Source organism: Bactrocera oleae, chromosome 4 (genome assembly GCF_042242935.1).
Source record: "Bactrocera oleae isolate idBacOlea1 chromosome 4, idBacOlea1, whole genome shotgun sequence".
Lineage (NCBI taxonomy): Eukaryota > Metazoa > Arthropoda > Insecta > Diptera > Tephritidae > Bactrocera > Bactrocera oleae.
The window spans coordinates 35,551,887-35,566,517 of NC_091538.1; the positions used below are offsets into that span (position 1 = coordinate 35,551,887).

Consider the following 14,631-nt stretch of genomic DNA (forward strand, 5'->3'; position numbering starts at 1 on the left):
AAATTATTATTAATAACTCACAAGAAAGTAAAAATGAATTAACATAAAATAATTTAAAAATAATAATAAATAATAGTTCAATAAAAGGGAATATATATAGATCAATATTCCCAGTTTGGCATACACATTATATTCTCTTCAATATTCGCCGTTTGGTTATGTTAAGAGAGCATATGTTTACAGATTCACCGCTGTTATAAAAGCGAAAAATGTTATTTGTTTCTCGTGCATCTGTGGTGAACTCCTTGATAAATTCCTACAAATTGTTCGCTGTCGAACCTGCACCTTCTCGTTGTTTTAAGTTCTCTGGTTCAACTTGCTTCTCGCAAAAAGCAAAAAGTGTGGACAAAAGTCATTGCTTGTGCGGGGCAAGAAGAAGCAAGCATCAGCGCACGTGTACTTATGAATGTATGTGTGATTATCACATTTGCGTAAATACGCATAATAAGAAAATATTCAATAAACCTAAACATATGAACATTTTTTCCTGATATATTTTAATTATGTCAGGAAGTAAAATATGCTATTAATGTAATTGAATTATGATACGCTTAGATTCCATCTAATAAAATAAAAAAATTAAATAAAATTTAATTTAAATGAGTTTTAGGATTCGAACGTATATGCTCGTATTCGGATTGAGCTTAACCCCTTTCCGCTTACGACCTCAGCCACCTTAAAAGTTGAAACACGGCCGCTTAGCTACCGTTTTATTGTTATCCTTTGCTCAATAATTGCTCACGCAACGCACATACATAAGTTGGAAAAATTGCCTATTAAATGTTTATTTTATTATGTTTTGTTCTGGAGTTTTTACCGGTAATACAGCTTTTTAATTCAAAAGGCTTTTCACAATTATAAATTTTCGTCATATCATTGAAATTGAAAACACAAATCTAAATAGGTATGCGCACCGATTTTTCATTCGTTGTGTCTATTTATAGCCTTCTCTCCGTTTCGCACATTGTGTGGTGTATTTTTCTTTATCGAAGTTATAGTTTTCGATGTTCCCTCATTTGGAATTACAAATAACACTCAAAAAGATTTCATTTATCATTTGCTCGTTCTCTATTCATTGGCGTTCTCTGGCTTAGCTCTGTTCACGCGCCACTGTTAAAATTTCTCCTTCCGAGTTAGCTGAGGTGAAATCCACTCATCGTGCTTTGTTAGATTTTTACAATTCAAACTTTTGTCCGTCCGCAATTAAACCATCTCTATATTTCTACGTTCTCTGCTTACAATGTGAATTCAAATTTTTTCTTTGCCTTGTTCTTTGCATTGTTGCCAGATCAGAAAAAATTAATTTTTGGGCATTTAAAAAAAAACCCTTTTTGCATTTTTCACACCACCTATAAGGTACGCAAATTGCGCGTTACCGAAGTTATTTTTGGGTGCCCTTTATAAAATTTTTTGCATAAAAAATAAAAGTAAAAAACAAAATGATAACAATTCATAGATATATACCTATAAAATAAAGTTAACAAAACAATATCACTTGATATCACAGATTAAAAAATATTTATAGCTATAAAAATATACATATGTACAAATGCCTACATTTAATCCTCAAATTTTCATTTACACGTACAAAACTTTCGACAAACGTCTCTTCAAGTAGCCGGTCTGCTCAAAAAATCAATTTTTTTAACAATTAAAATTTAGCTTATTGTAACCACTAAAAAATACAGCTAAAAACCTACAAATGGGAAACACACAAAATTTTATTTTTTGAATTGGAAATGGAAATATCTTTATTCAAAAATTTTGTTACAAAATAAATCGTAATTCTAATAGAAATACTAATACTATTTTAGGGTCACATCACAAGAAGGGAGTAATATCTTTCAATTTAGTAAGTAAAATTTCTCCTACACCTATTTAATTTCTGTCTAATTCCTCAACAAATTTTATATCTAAGTTATTGATATATGAAACAAATTCTTTATGCGGCTTCACTAAACATGTCGTTAATGCAGTTGTGGCAGTGTCATCTTCAGTAGCGGATTTATAGATTTGCCGCCTGAAGGCTAATAAACTTTGCCGCCTCTAAATTTTGATACTTTAGTCCACAATCATGTCAGATATCGCACTACTATAGCATGCAGCTGCCATACAAACTGACCGATCAAAACCAAGTTCTTGTATGGAATTTTTTGTATATTTGAAGCAAGTTTCGGGGCAGCCGAAGTTAACATTTTTTCTTGTTATACCTTGAACAGGGTATATTAAGTGTTCCACGAAGTTTGTAACTCCCAGAAGGAAACGTCGGAGACCCTATAAAATATATACATAAATGATCAGTGATGAGCTTAGTTGATTTAGCCATGTCCGTCTGACTGTCCGTCCGTCGGTATATACGCGAGCTAGGGTCTGAGTTTTTGAGATATCGATCCTAAATTTAGCATATATCTATCAGATCGAATCATTATAGCAAATTGCTGTCATACAAACTGAACGATCGGAATCAAGAACTTCTAAGGAACCTTTCGTACTTGTGAAGGATATTATAGCTTCGATGGAACCGTTGGCTTTTCTTTTACTTCTCTGAACATAAAAAAAAAATTGTATGAGCGAAATCTGCCGCCCTTCAAAGTTTGCCGCCCTAGGCTTCAGCAGTGATATTGAGTAGCGGTCTGGAGTCGCTTGGGTATTGTAAACGCAGTATGGTCTCCGTATGTACCGCTCTGGGCACAGTTGGCGGACATGTACGCATGGTGATCGCAGTTAGTGCCTAACTGAATGTTTGGTTGATGTGTGCTTTGATGTACAAGTATTGCCAAACATTTCATGAACGTCTTCGAAAATTTTGGCGAATTTATACGATGATCTAACTGCTGAAATCCAGAACTCGCTGGAGAACAATGGAGTTGCGATATGCGCTTTCCTAGACATTGAAGGTGCTTTTGATAATGCGTCCCACGCAAGCGTGATCAGAGCACTGGAGAAAAGGAACGTGGAAGCTCCTTTATGCGGATGGATTAAGGCCGTACTGCATACTAGGATTGCAGAAACTACGGTGGGGGAGAGCAAGATACGTCTTGGTACTACGAGAGGCTGCCCTCAGGGTGGGGTATTGTCGCCCCTTCTATGGAGCCTCGTAGTAGATGAACTCCTTGAGTTGCTGAGGAACAATGGAATTCGGTGCCAGGGGTACGCCGACGACATTGTTATAATGGCAAGAGGGAAATTTGAGAACACTCTCTGCGACATAGTCCAAAGGGGCCTAAGCCTAGCAAAGGGATGGTGCGATACGGTAGGATTGAGCATTAACCCGCAAAAAACAACCGTCATCCCTTTCACAAAAAGAAGGTCTCTTCCGGGCTTTAGAATACTATCGCTTGGGGGCAGAGAGTTAGAAGTTTCCAGGGAAGCAAAATACTTAGGCATCACACTGGACTCCAACTTGCGGTGGAATAGGCATGTGGAGTTAACGATATCTAAGGCCACAAAGGCACTCATGGTGTGTAGACGCCTGGCCGGCAGATCCTGGGGCTGCAAGCCTACTATCATCAGGTGGCTGTACACCATGATTGTGAGGCCTATTGTTACTTATGGAGCGGTGGTCTGGGCATCGAAAGCAGCACAAACTACGATAGGTCTTCAACTATCGAAGCTGCAAAGACTTGCCTGCGTCCGCGTCACTGGGGCAATGCGCACGTGCCCCACCGCAGCACTCGAAGTCATCCTAGAGCTCCCACCGCTCCATTTAGTTATCAACCAGACTGCGAAGCATACCATGCTGCTTATGACAGCAGAGGGGTACGGGAAAGGGAAGTTAATCTCGTCTCAACAAATGAGGGCCCTAGAGGACAACACGCCACTAGCCCTTCTTCCAAGAGACGGGGTAACGAAGAGAGTAAACTTTACGAAAAAGTTTAAGGTTACTCTCGGCAGTAAGGCTGAATGGAGCGATTCCACACTTGACCAACTGCTGAGAGGCAGCACTATTCAGTGGTACACTGATACCTCAAAAACACCAGAAGGAATTGGAGCTGGCATTGCGGGACCGCATACCAAGCTTTCCATTTCCATGAGTTGTTTTCCAAGCATCTTTCAGGCAGAAGTGTTTGCCATTAGTCAGTGTGCAGTAATAAATCTCCAACGCAGCGATATCGGCCTACGAGATTCGATCGCTATTAGTGGAGGAGTGTATAGAAAGGCTAACCCGCCTATCAGCTTGCAACCGTGTACACCTGATCTGGGTGCTGGGGCATAAAGGGGTAGCAGGTAACGAGCTGGCAGATGAACTCGCCCGCTCTGCTGCTGCTACCAGAATGATAGGGCCAGAACCATGCATTGCGGTGGTGCCCCATACAATAAAGGAGCTGCTCCGTACGGAGGAGAGAGCGAACAAAGACAGTCACTGGCAACAGGCTGCAGGGATGCGCCATGCTAAACTGCTACTGGGAGGGTTCAACCTAGCCAGGTTCAGAATAATGAAAAACCTCCCCAGAGACAAACTCCGACTCCTAGCCGCACTCTACACTGGGCACTGTAGGCTCAAGAAACACCTGTCAAACATGGGCATGGCTTCTTGTGGCAACTGCCTACTCTGCGACATGGGGCCGGAAACACCAGAACACCTGATTCTAGATTGCCCCGCAATTTGTAAACGCAGGCTCAAGGCCCTAGGCTCCACTTATGTGAACAGGGATCACATTCCCTCAATAGCACCCAGCAAGTTGTTGGAGTTTTTCAAGGTGCTGGGACTTTGGGAAAGCATCTGATAGAGGAGAGGGCACAATAGACCCTGGGTCGCAGTGCAAACCTAATATTCATTCTATTCTATTCTATTATACGATGATGATTTTGATACCATGCAAAATATTCAACTATTGGTCAACGGTTTCTATCTTGCTGCCGTTTGCCGCATGGACTAGTAACAGCGTGGGTGTATTTTAGTAAATTTGTGATAAATAATTGCGGATATCATACCTGAATTGTAGTTGTATGTAAAAAGTCGGTGGGGCCGGATGTGCTATAGGCCTATAGTCTGACTGGTCCAGCGCTGGGAATGGTGTGAATGATTTGAAATTATGCAGATTATTGTATTAGTCCCCATAGTATACATATATGTATGTATATCAAAAACGAACATCTTAACAGCGTGAGTGTTCTATTTACGATAAGCTTAAGAGAATTGGGGTCCCTTATGCCGGAATCAAGCGGGCGTAAAGATATCGCGCTTATTTGCTAAGGCTCCTCTTGGGAATACTACCAGTAGAAATAAAGCCAAATTGTTATCGCCTAGCTGAACTGCCTTTTAGCAACGATTACGTCCGTAGGAATGGGTGGGGCTGAATATGATTTCAAGCCGACTCATTTAGCTTTATTAAAGTATAGTCGGAAGCTTGCTCAATAGCAGTGGTCAGTGTGAGAGACACTGCGACTGGGTATACACTGATTTTTTTTTTTAAATTCTTCCGTCAACCAAGCATTTTATTTGATTCTTTATTTATTTCATATATTTTACTATTTAAATAAATTAAAAATCTTAATATTGCCTTTGAGTAACCTACAATACGAAGTGTAATGCATAACACTAAAAGGCATTCATAATGAATCGCGCAGGGCCTTCACGGCACGGCAATGCGCGATGTTCTTTATTTCGTCGCTTTCTCGATAAGGGCTGATTGAAAGAGCGGAAGAGTACGTGTGTAGACAGCTAGTACAATTATCCTATGAAATTCGACTGCTCAATAGAGACAATTATGGGCAAATGGTTTGATTAGAGGGTTAGCATAATTATCGTTGAGGTCCCCCTCTACCAGTCCTCCACTATTATATCGGTCGCGTTTATATGTATTACGATGCTCTCTTACAGCCCTGCTACGATTTTCCTTCATCCCGACCATTAAACTATCTCCTCGACCTTACACAGAAATCCATTGTAGTTAAAATGTAAGAGTATCTATGATATACAGCTGGTGGTTGCCGTTGTTGTTGTAACGGTTACCTAGTCCCCGATAAGTTATAGTTTGGTTGTCGTCAAGGTCATCTGACGGGAGGCTCAAGAAACGAGCTGTTTCCATGTGGTCGGACCATAGGCGAAAACACCCCAGCAGTAACTGCTTGGAGAAGAGCTCGTTATGTTCCTTTACCGGAAGCATAAGGGCCTCACTCTGCAGGTGTTCTATTGGGGACATCAAGGGGCATCCCGTGATAGTCCGAAGTGCAGTATTTTGACAAGTCTGAAGCATATTGGTGAAACATAGTTGAGGACCGGCCGGCCGGCTGCCTTGTATGTTGCCAACAACGTTTCTTTGTCTTTTCCCCAAGAGCTGCCGGCAAGGGATTTGAGGATTTTGTTGCGGCTCTGTACTTTGACAGTTACGCAGTCGTATGAGAAGTGAAGAAGCCCAGACTGTCTAATGTAACGCCTAACATTTTAGGGTTATTGATTTAATTAATATTTTAATGGGGAGAGGACACCACCCTGCGGAACCCCCTGTTTAATTCTTCTAAGTTTGGAGTTTTGACCTCGAAACAGTACGGATGAATGCCGACCGCTCAGGTCGTTCATAGTCCACCGCTTCAGCCCTGGAGGGAGCGTGGATTGTTCTAGGTTCGCAAGTATCGTTGTGTGATTGACTGTGTCAAAAGCTTTTGACAAGTCCAACGCTACGAGGATCGTCCTCTCGCAGGGTGGCTTCTGGTTTAGGCCATGAACTATCTGAGCGTGTATGACGCTAAGTGCTGTGGTGGTGCTGTGCTCTTTTCGGAAGCTGGTGGTTGTTGCTGCTGCAGTACCCCCCAGTGGAGGTCATACTCTTTTCGTATTTTTCTTATTCTATTGATTTGGATGTATGGTCAATTATGGCTAATTTACTCCACGGATGTAACTTATTTCAAAATAAATTCCCCTCTGACTAAGCGAACTACTGAATATAAATTTAGAAACAAAGTTTTTATCGATTAACATTTAATAAACAAATTGGATAAATTCAAAACATTTTAAGCGTAGAATATGTCTTTTATAATCCACCACCTGAACGATCAACGCTAATGTTTTGCTTAAGCTGAGCAGCCTCATGCTTTTGTTCTTCCAATTCAGCCATTCTAGCAAAACGTGAGTATGCAACATCTCCAGTTTTTATGGCCGACATCATCTACAAAGGTATTTTAGTAACATGACAGCAGTTATTATGTAAATATGTATGTGATTTTTACCTGTAAATATTCATCAAGTTCAACTTGTCCATTCATATTAGTATCAATCTCTCTAAGTATCTCATGAAGTTGTTCTCCCGAAACATCAGCATCTCCGAAGCTCTGCAAATTAAATAAAATCAAAAAACAATTTAAATGGAATTTTGTTTACAAAAATAGGCTAAACGAATGAAGTCTATTCTTGGAAAATTTAGACCATTAATTTAAAAAAAAATTAAGTTTTTGTTAGTAATATAATATACGGCACCGAAAAAACCAAAATTCACTGAAGGCACCGAAGGCCATCCTACCCGAGCCTCATGATTTGGAAAATTGGATTAAGAGTTGGCATGCTTGTACTGACTCAGGAGCCTATTATGAAGGCGATAATATAGATTTGTATTGACTACGTGAAAATGTAGTTTTCTTGTCAGTCTGGGTCAAAATTCAGATATTTTTCTTTTGTCAAAAGTAATGTTGTTTGCACTATAAACTATTTGAAAGACACAGACACTTTCATTTCGGCAGAAATTGATTGATATACATACTCCGCCCACAGCGAAAGATTCATATTCCCTACAATTGCATGGCTTTAGTTTGCAAATTTATAATTAGCTGTTTTAATTTGATTATCCAGTTGGCAAATGACTTGCTTGCTTCAAATCAAAATGGCGTTCAAGTTCGAAAAGTGAGAGTGTGGTAGAAAAAAATGTGAATGTAATGCCACTTGAAATCAATTTCTTGATCCGGCTAAGACACTATCGTTTTCTTATTGAACTTTGTAGTTAAACCTAAAACGTAAAACGTCCCAGAAAATCGCTATCGTAAATGTTTATACCCAGCCCCTCCCCAGTACTAAATGCTATAAGGGAAAAATAGATAGCCAAGTTTCATGTTTAAACTAATCACGGCTATTGTGAGTGTTATTTGGTAAAAAATTGTAATTGTTTTATTTTAATAAATTAAACTACGATACGTTGTTTTGCATTCTAGGGGACGATATACATTCGCAATTTTCCCTTCGGTTAAATCACAGGCTAATTACAAAATAGCGCTACGAGGGGTTTCTGTTAAAGTTTCTATGAGTTTATTAAGGCCCAATTGACAATTCTAACCGAAACTACATACGTGTCAATTCTTTCAACGTATTAGAGTTTCGGTAGCCGTGATTTGCTTAGCTTAGTTAGGACTACGTCTTTGATAAATAATTGTAGCAAATATTTTAAAATTTTGCATGTTAACTTAAATGAGATATACATACATATGCGATAAAAACTTAATCAAAGCTAAATTTAATATATGGGGTACATGAGGAAAACATCAACCAAAGAATGAGAAATTCTAATTTCTTCCTGGACTAATGAAAATCATTATATATAATATATATGTGGAAGCTGGGGTATACATCGAACATTTTTGACATTAAACTATCGTATATCCAATATTATACTTTCACTTAATTTTGTCAAGATATCTTACATATTGAGCGATATATACGGTATAAAGCCAAGTTTCTTATATGAGGTATATGGAAGCTTTGGATAGCTCCTCACAGATTGAAGTATCGCCCTGATTTCATCCATTTTGTGTAAGAAGATACACTGTTATAAAAGAAGATTCTTTCTGAATTTCATAAAAATTTTTTACATATTGACTGATAGATGCGGTATAAAGTCAACCGGAAGTTCAAAAATATTTAAATTAGGTACCACATATTTGATGTATGCGTCCTTGAAAAGTTATAGTCCGATTTCGACAATTTTTAGGCGTAAGATGAAATACCTTGGGGGCACTATTTGTGCGAAGTAGCTGACTCTCATACTTGGTGTTTGGTTGGAATTGGTCAAGTAGTCCCTGAGATATAGAACTTCACTTAAAGGTGGGCCGTGCCCTTGCCCTGAGGCTCACTTTAATCTGAGTGGTGTGGTAAATAAACAAAACTGTCGGTTCAGGTGCGAACTAAATACCCAAATTATTCATGAACAGGCACCACATTCACCTAAATTGAAAGTTTGTTGTCGTTTTTGGAAGAAGTTGATCTTAACAACATCTGATTTCAACAAGACGGGGCTACGTGCCACATAGCACGTGCAATAACTGAATTATTGCGAGAAAAGTTTGGAGATTCGATCATTTTAAGAAATTATGACATTGAATGACCTCCAAGAAGTTGTGATTTAACACCATCCTACTTTTTGTGAGGTTATTTGAAGTCATTGGTTTTTAGCAATAAACCAGACTCTCTTTAAGCTTTAGAAGTCAATATTAAACGTGCTATTCATGAAATACGACTTGATTTAGTGGAAAAAGTACACGAAAATTGGGTTCATCGAATTTGAATGATGTTATATTCAGAATTTAATTGTATCGATTATAATTCACATTAAATAAAAAACGTTTAAATTTCCTTATTAACAAGTGTGGTGTTTTTTTTTGTAATCATATCACTCTGTTTGGAAAACCGGTATTAAAATCAACCTTATTTACGCAAATTCTAATTTTTAATATTAGTCTGTGGAAAATTATATACCAATATACATACATAATTTCTGTTACCGAATGACATAATGTCATCGAAATATTTTCGCCTAATTTTATTGAGATATGTTTTGAAAATGCGATATAAACCCATTACCAAAATTGGTGAAATTGGTTGAGTACTTAGTTGCTGAAATAGCATTTTATCTATAAGAGAGCGCCGCCAAGTACCAATTATCATGCACGCTTTCAAAAGCAAACTTTACCGTAAAATACTTTTGACGGCTTTCACTTGCGAGTTAACGCACTTTTAATAATTTTTAACGTAACTACGAAGGGTGATAATGGTTGGCAGTTTCATCCATTTTAACATTTTATGATGAGATAAGGAAAATGGTTCCAGCTGCTACCAAATTTAATTTTTTTAGTTTAACTAGTGGCTTAGTTATAGCACTCAATACTTTTTGGGGGCGTGGCAATGGTCTGTTTTTGTGCATTTGCAATACCAACCTACTCAAGGAATTCAGCTCGACTCGTAAACCTGATTATTTTGATATGTATAACTCTATATCTATCTCAACTATTTTGAGGTATTACAAACAAGTTCTGGTTGAACAAAATTTTATACTCTGTGCAACATATTTTGAGAATAAAAATATAGATCATAATCGGGATAAAATATATTACATTTTTAAAAGGTTTATTGTAAAAATTATGTTATTTAACACGATCTCTTTTTACCTTAAGAGCCCGACGAATATCATTGATTGAAACATAGCCTTTCTTATCCTTATCAATGAGTTGGAAGCGTTTAACATACGTTTGAATTTCGTCTTTGGACAGTTTTATTGGTATTCTTTCCTTTGATGTTCTATTTACCATTTGACCCATTTCATGAGCTAAAAACTCGTTAGCCAGCTTTATTTGTTTCTGAAATCGGAAAAAGGTAACCAGTTATTTAACGGATAGCTGTTATTTAAAACTATGTGAAATTACCTCCTTTTCGTCTTTCGACCAGTGAAGTTCTTCACCCATTAAATCAACAATGACAGGTAGTGCTTCTGAAGCCGCCTGTACGTTTAAAAACGCTAAACGTAGTCGTCGTGCAATCATATCTACTGCAGTGCAGGCATATTCGCGAACTCCATAACGTATTTCAGCGTCAATATATGGGAATTCTGGATGAATACGATTTCCAATGATTGGCCAACGTTTTCCAGTTAATGATGCCATTTTCGAAACAGCAAATGCTCTGTCACCATAAGACTTTGCTAAATGTTGGGCTACTTCGCATTCCAAACCAAAGTCTTGTACTAAACGAATATACATAGTTGGTGTCCAGCCCTGTCCGCCTTCGATTTTCAAGTACGATGTTACGGCATCTGGTCGTTCAGGCTTCAAATTGCAAGCTAAAATTATCATAAATTAGACATTATATTATCGACTTGCTATTTTTTATAACCTTTGATTGCCGCATCAATGGTATGTTCTGCCATAGCTCGGTATGTAGTCCATTTACCCCCTGCAATTGTAACTAAATTCGATGGACTCACATGAACAATATGATTTCTAGCCAACGATTGCGTATCTTCTTTGTTTGGGTCCGAGACAAGTGGCCTAATACCACTCCAAGCCGACAAAACGTCACCACGACGAACCTCAACATCCGTATTTAAATAATTTTTTATTTCATTCAGGATAAATTGAATTTCGTCTTCTGTTGGGCTTGGATTGTGCGTTATATCACAAGGCAAATCTGTAGTACCAGCGATGGTTTGTCTTTGCCATGGTAGGAAAAAAATGACACGCCCGTCCGAAGTGGAAGGATCTAAAAGTCCCATTTGATCGGGGCTGTAATATCCAGGAAGTACAATATGTACACCTGAACTTGGACAGCAAATTGTTTTTACATTCGGATCGTCCATTTTCCGTATGAAATCAGTGAATGGTCCAGTTGCGTTAATAATGCACTTAGCCTTAACTGTAAATTCTCTTCCAGATATATGGTCTTTGACCTTTGCACCACATAGCACTTTTTTACCATTTTCATCCTTCTTTAGAAGTTCTTTAACTTCAACATGATTGCAAACAGTTGCCCCATGTCGTGCGGCAGTTAAAGCTACAGCTAAGCACATTCTTGCATCATCTTGTTGACCTATAAGTACACATCAGAGCAAAAAGTATTTATCGAGCATTTAAAACACTATCCAACATTATGATGTATTAAAATTATAGTTTTTTTTTTTCACTAAAACACAGTCATAATCATGGTTGTAAAATTAATAATATGGATTACAATCTCAAGTTCTTTAAAAACGAACATATACGTTGGTACCACAGGGCCCTACTTAGACGATGTGCAACCATATATTTAGTTTTTATTATTCTACATACTAAGAATATCCAATAGATAAGATAAAAACATGTAAGAACAAATACAGTCCACTAAGTCCACAGTCACAGCTGCATTTTCTTAAGATCCTTGAGCAAAAGCTGATGTAAACAAACGTATGTGTGTGAGTTTTCATCTCTCTTTAACGCATGGGTATTCGGAATTGATTCACTATATATTTATACTGCTCACTCTCATGTCTTTTTCTGACTTATTGCTGACCATAAATCCATGATAGCTGAAAATTGTCAGTTATTACTGAAACGATATCATAGCTGCAATTTTTCAGTTATAACTGTAAATCTATCACAAGTTAAAAATTCTTTTGCGCAGTACATAATATCATTTTTATTTCTGTAATAAATTCAAAACTTTTAATTAAAATTAGTTATAGTTAGTTTAGTATATTTGTTATTATAGTTATAATATATAATAATATACATAAAAAAAGAGTGTAAGAAAAATATAATTAAATAATAAATTATGAAAAGAAATTTTCACTTAATTCCATGCTTGCTCCTCTCAAAAGCTCTGCTTTTGTTTCTCCAGTTCATGGCTATTTCGGAATTTAAAAATGCCTAAATAAAAACGAAAATTAACTAAAAAAAATAAATTTTATTTTAAACTTAATAAAAACTTTCGTATATTATATTTGAAAAGTCCTTCATTATTTATTTATTTTTTTAACACAAAAATAGTTATTGACTAGATAAACTTCTATGAAAATGTATGCTGTCTCCTTTCGACGTATACAGAATTTGCTTTTGAAAAAATCATAAACATTGACAGTCATTTTACTGTTCATTTGACTATCAGTAATGACATAATAAATGTGAGTGTATTGATTGACATATGATAACTTCCCTACAAGAAACTGCTGATGGGTTTACTAATCCACTCACATTTTTTATGTCCGTCGTGACGGACAGTTTCCCTTTCAACTGACCGTCACTGCTATTGTTAAACAGAGACCTCTTCGATTTATATTGCTTACATGTGTAAGAATGAAATAGCTGAATCCTTTAGTACTGTCACCACTAACAGTCATAAATAGTAAAATGACTGACAATGTTGATGATTGTCCAAAAAAAAATTTTTATCAAAACTAATCATAATTTTTTAATTTTTATCTCTTTGCGCAAAAGCAACCTGGTCCAAATAAGTTTCTCAACAACTACGAAAAACCATTTTTACTGTTCTTCTTGCCACAATCGAAAAGTGTTGCATACTTCTGTGCAAAACTCTTTTGGATTTGGTGTTAAAAATATACATTTTGATGAAAGAGAGGAGCTTTCAAATTAAATAAACATACATACGTAATTAAATAAGTTTCAAATAAAACTATATATTTAGTTAATTTCAATTTGCATGTTTAAATTCAGAAATATCTACTGATTGGGAAAAGACGTACGAAGAGCTATTGAGAGGAAGAGATTGAATCAAATGAAAATTTCTTTTCATATTTTATTATTTAATTCTATTTTTTGTTGCATTCCTTTTTATATATATGTATATTATTATAACTAATTTTGATAAAAATTATATTATCTACTGCGCAAAATAATTTTTAAATTGTGGTAGATTTACAGTCATAGCTGACAAATGGCAGCTATCAAAGCTTTTCAGTCATAACTGACAATTTTCAGCTATGATGGATTTATGGTCATCAATAACTCAGAAAAAGGCATGAGAGTGAGCAGTATATATATATAGTGTATCAATTCCGAATACCCAAGTGTTAAAGAGAGATACAAACTCACACACATACGTTTGTTTACATCAGTTTTTGCACAAGGCTCTTAAGAAAATTATAGGAACTTTGTTCTGCGCGCTGACAAAATTTTTTCAGCTGTGACTGTCATATTAACGGTCAGATGACTGTCACTGTTCTTGTAAGGTTGTTGACCTAAGATATACATTTATGCAATGGATTACAAGTGCACATGTGCACTTGAAAACAATCTCATAACATGCGGCATAAACAATGTGCTATATACATACGGACACACACACATGTAATGAGTTCTATACTTAGAAATAACCCCATGTGGTGTGCATGCAATTTGTAAATACTATATAAGCCATGAATTTAGTAAAATAAAACTAGAATGAAATATTTCTCATACATGACGGTGCCTATCAATTTTAGTCCTCCACCAGAGGTAAGACAATATTGTACATCTGGTCATCATTTGGTTTTACAAACCAAATAAACACAAGTAATACATAATGCCACAAGTTAACGATGTTAAGTAATATTACCAATTTTACATTATTTGGAAGAAATTGATATTAATTATCCTGACTTTTCGGCGAGACACAGGGTGTTATCGTGAAAGTCCAAAGTAGATTAACAGCGTAAAGTGAGCGCCAATATACCATACGCCATACGATCTTCGTCTTAATATATTGTATGAACTTATAAGAAAAGCTTTACTGAAAGAATTATCATCAGCCCCCTTACGGGGGAAGCTTTTAATTTTGAATTTGTTCGTGAGCATTGATTTTAGTTAAATAGTGGGGTGAAATCAATGAGCGCTTGGATGCTATTTACAGAGACCACTTCGATGACGACCATTAAAAATGTATTTAACGAACTTCTAAGTAATCGC

General features: G+C 36.6%; 1 protein-coding gene across 2 annotated transcripts in view; it reads right to left on the minus strand.

Annotated features, from left to right (window-relative positions):
* Positions 1–6,905: 6,905 nt before the first annotated feature.
* Gpo1 (glycerophosphate oxidase 1) overlaps positions 6,906–14,631 on the minus strand; it is a 31,666-nt gene continuing 23,940 nt past the window's right edge. For both annotated transcript variants that reach the window (XM_014241085.3, XM_014241084.3), the window contains exons 6-10: positions 11,090–11,782; positions 10,624–11,036; positions 10,369–10,557; positions 7,171–7,272; positions 6,906–7,109 (exon numbers count right to left, since the gene is read on the minus strand). In XM_014241085.3, coding sequence (XP_014096560.1) covers positions 6,975–7,109; positions 7,171–7,272; positions 10,369–10,557; positions 10,624–11,036; positions 11,090–11,782 — 1,532 coding nt within the window. In that variant the 3' untranslated portion in view covers positions 6,906–6,974. The remainder of the gene's footprint in view (positions 7,110–7,170; positions 7,273–10,368; positions 10,558–10,623; positions 11,037–11,089; positions 11,783–14,631) is intronic.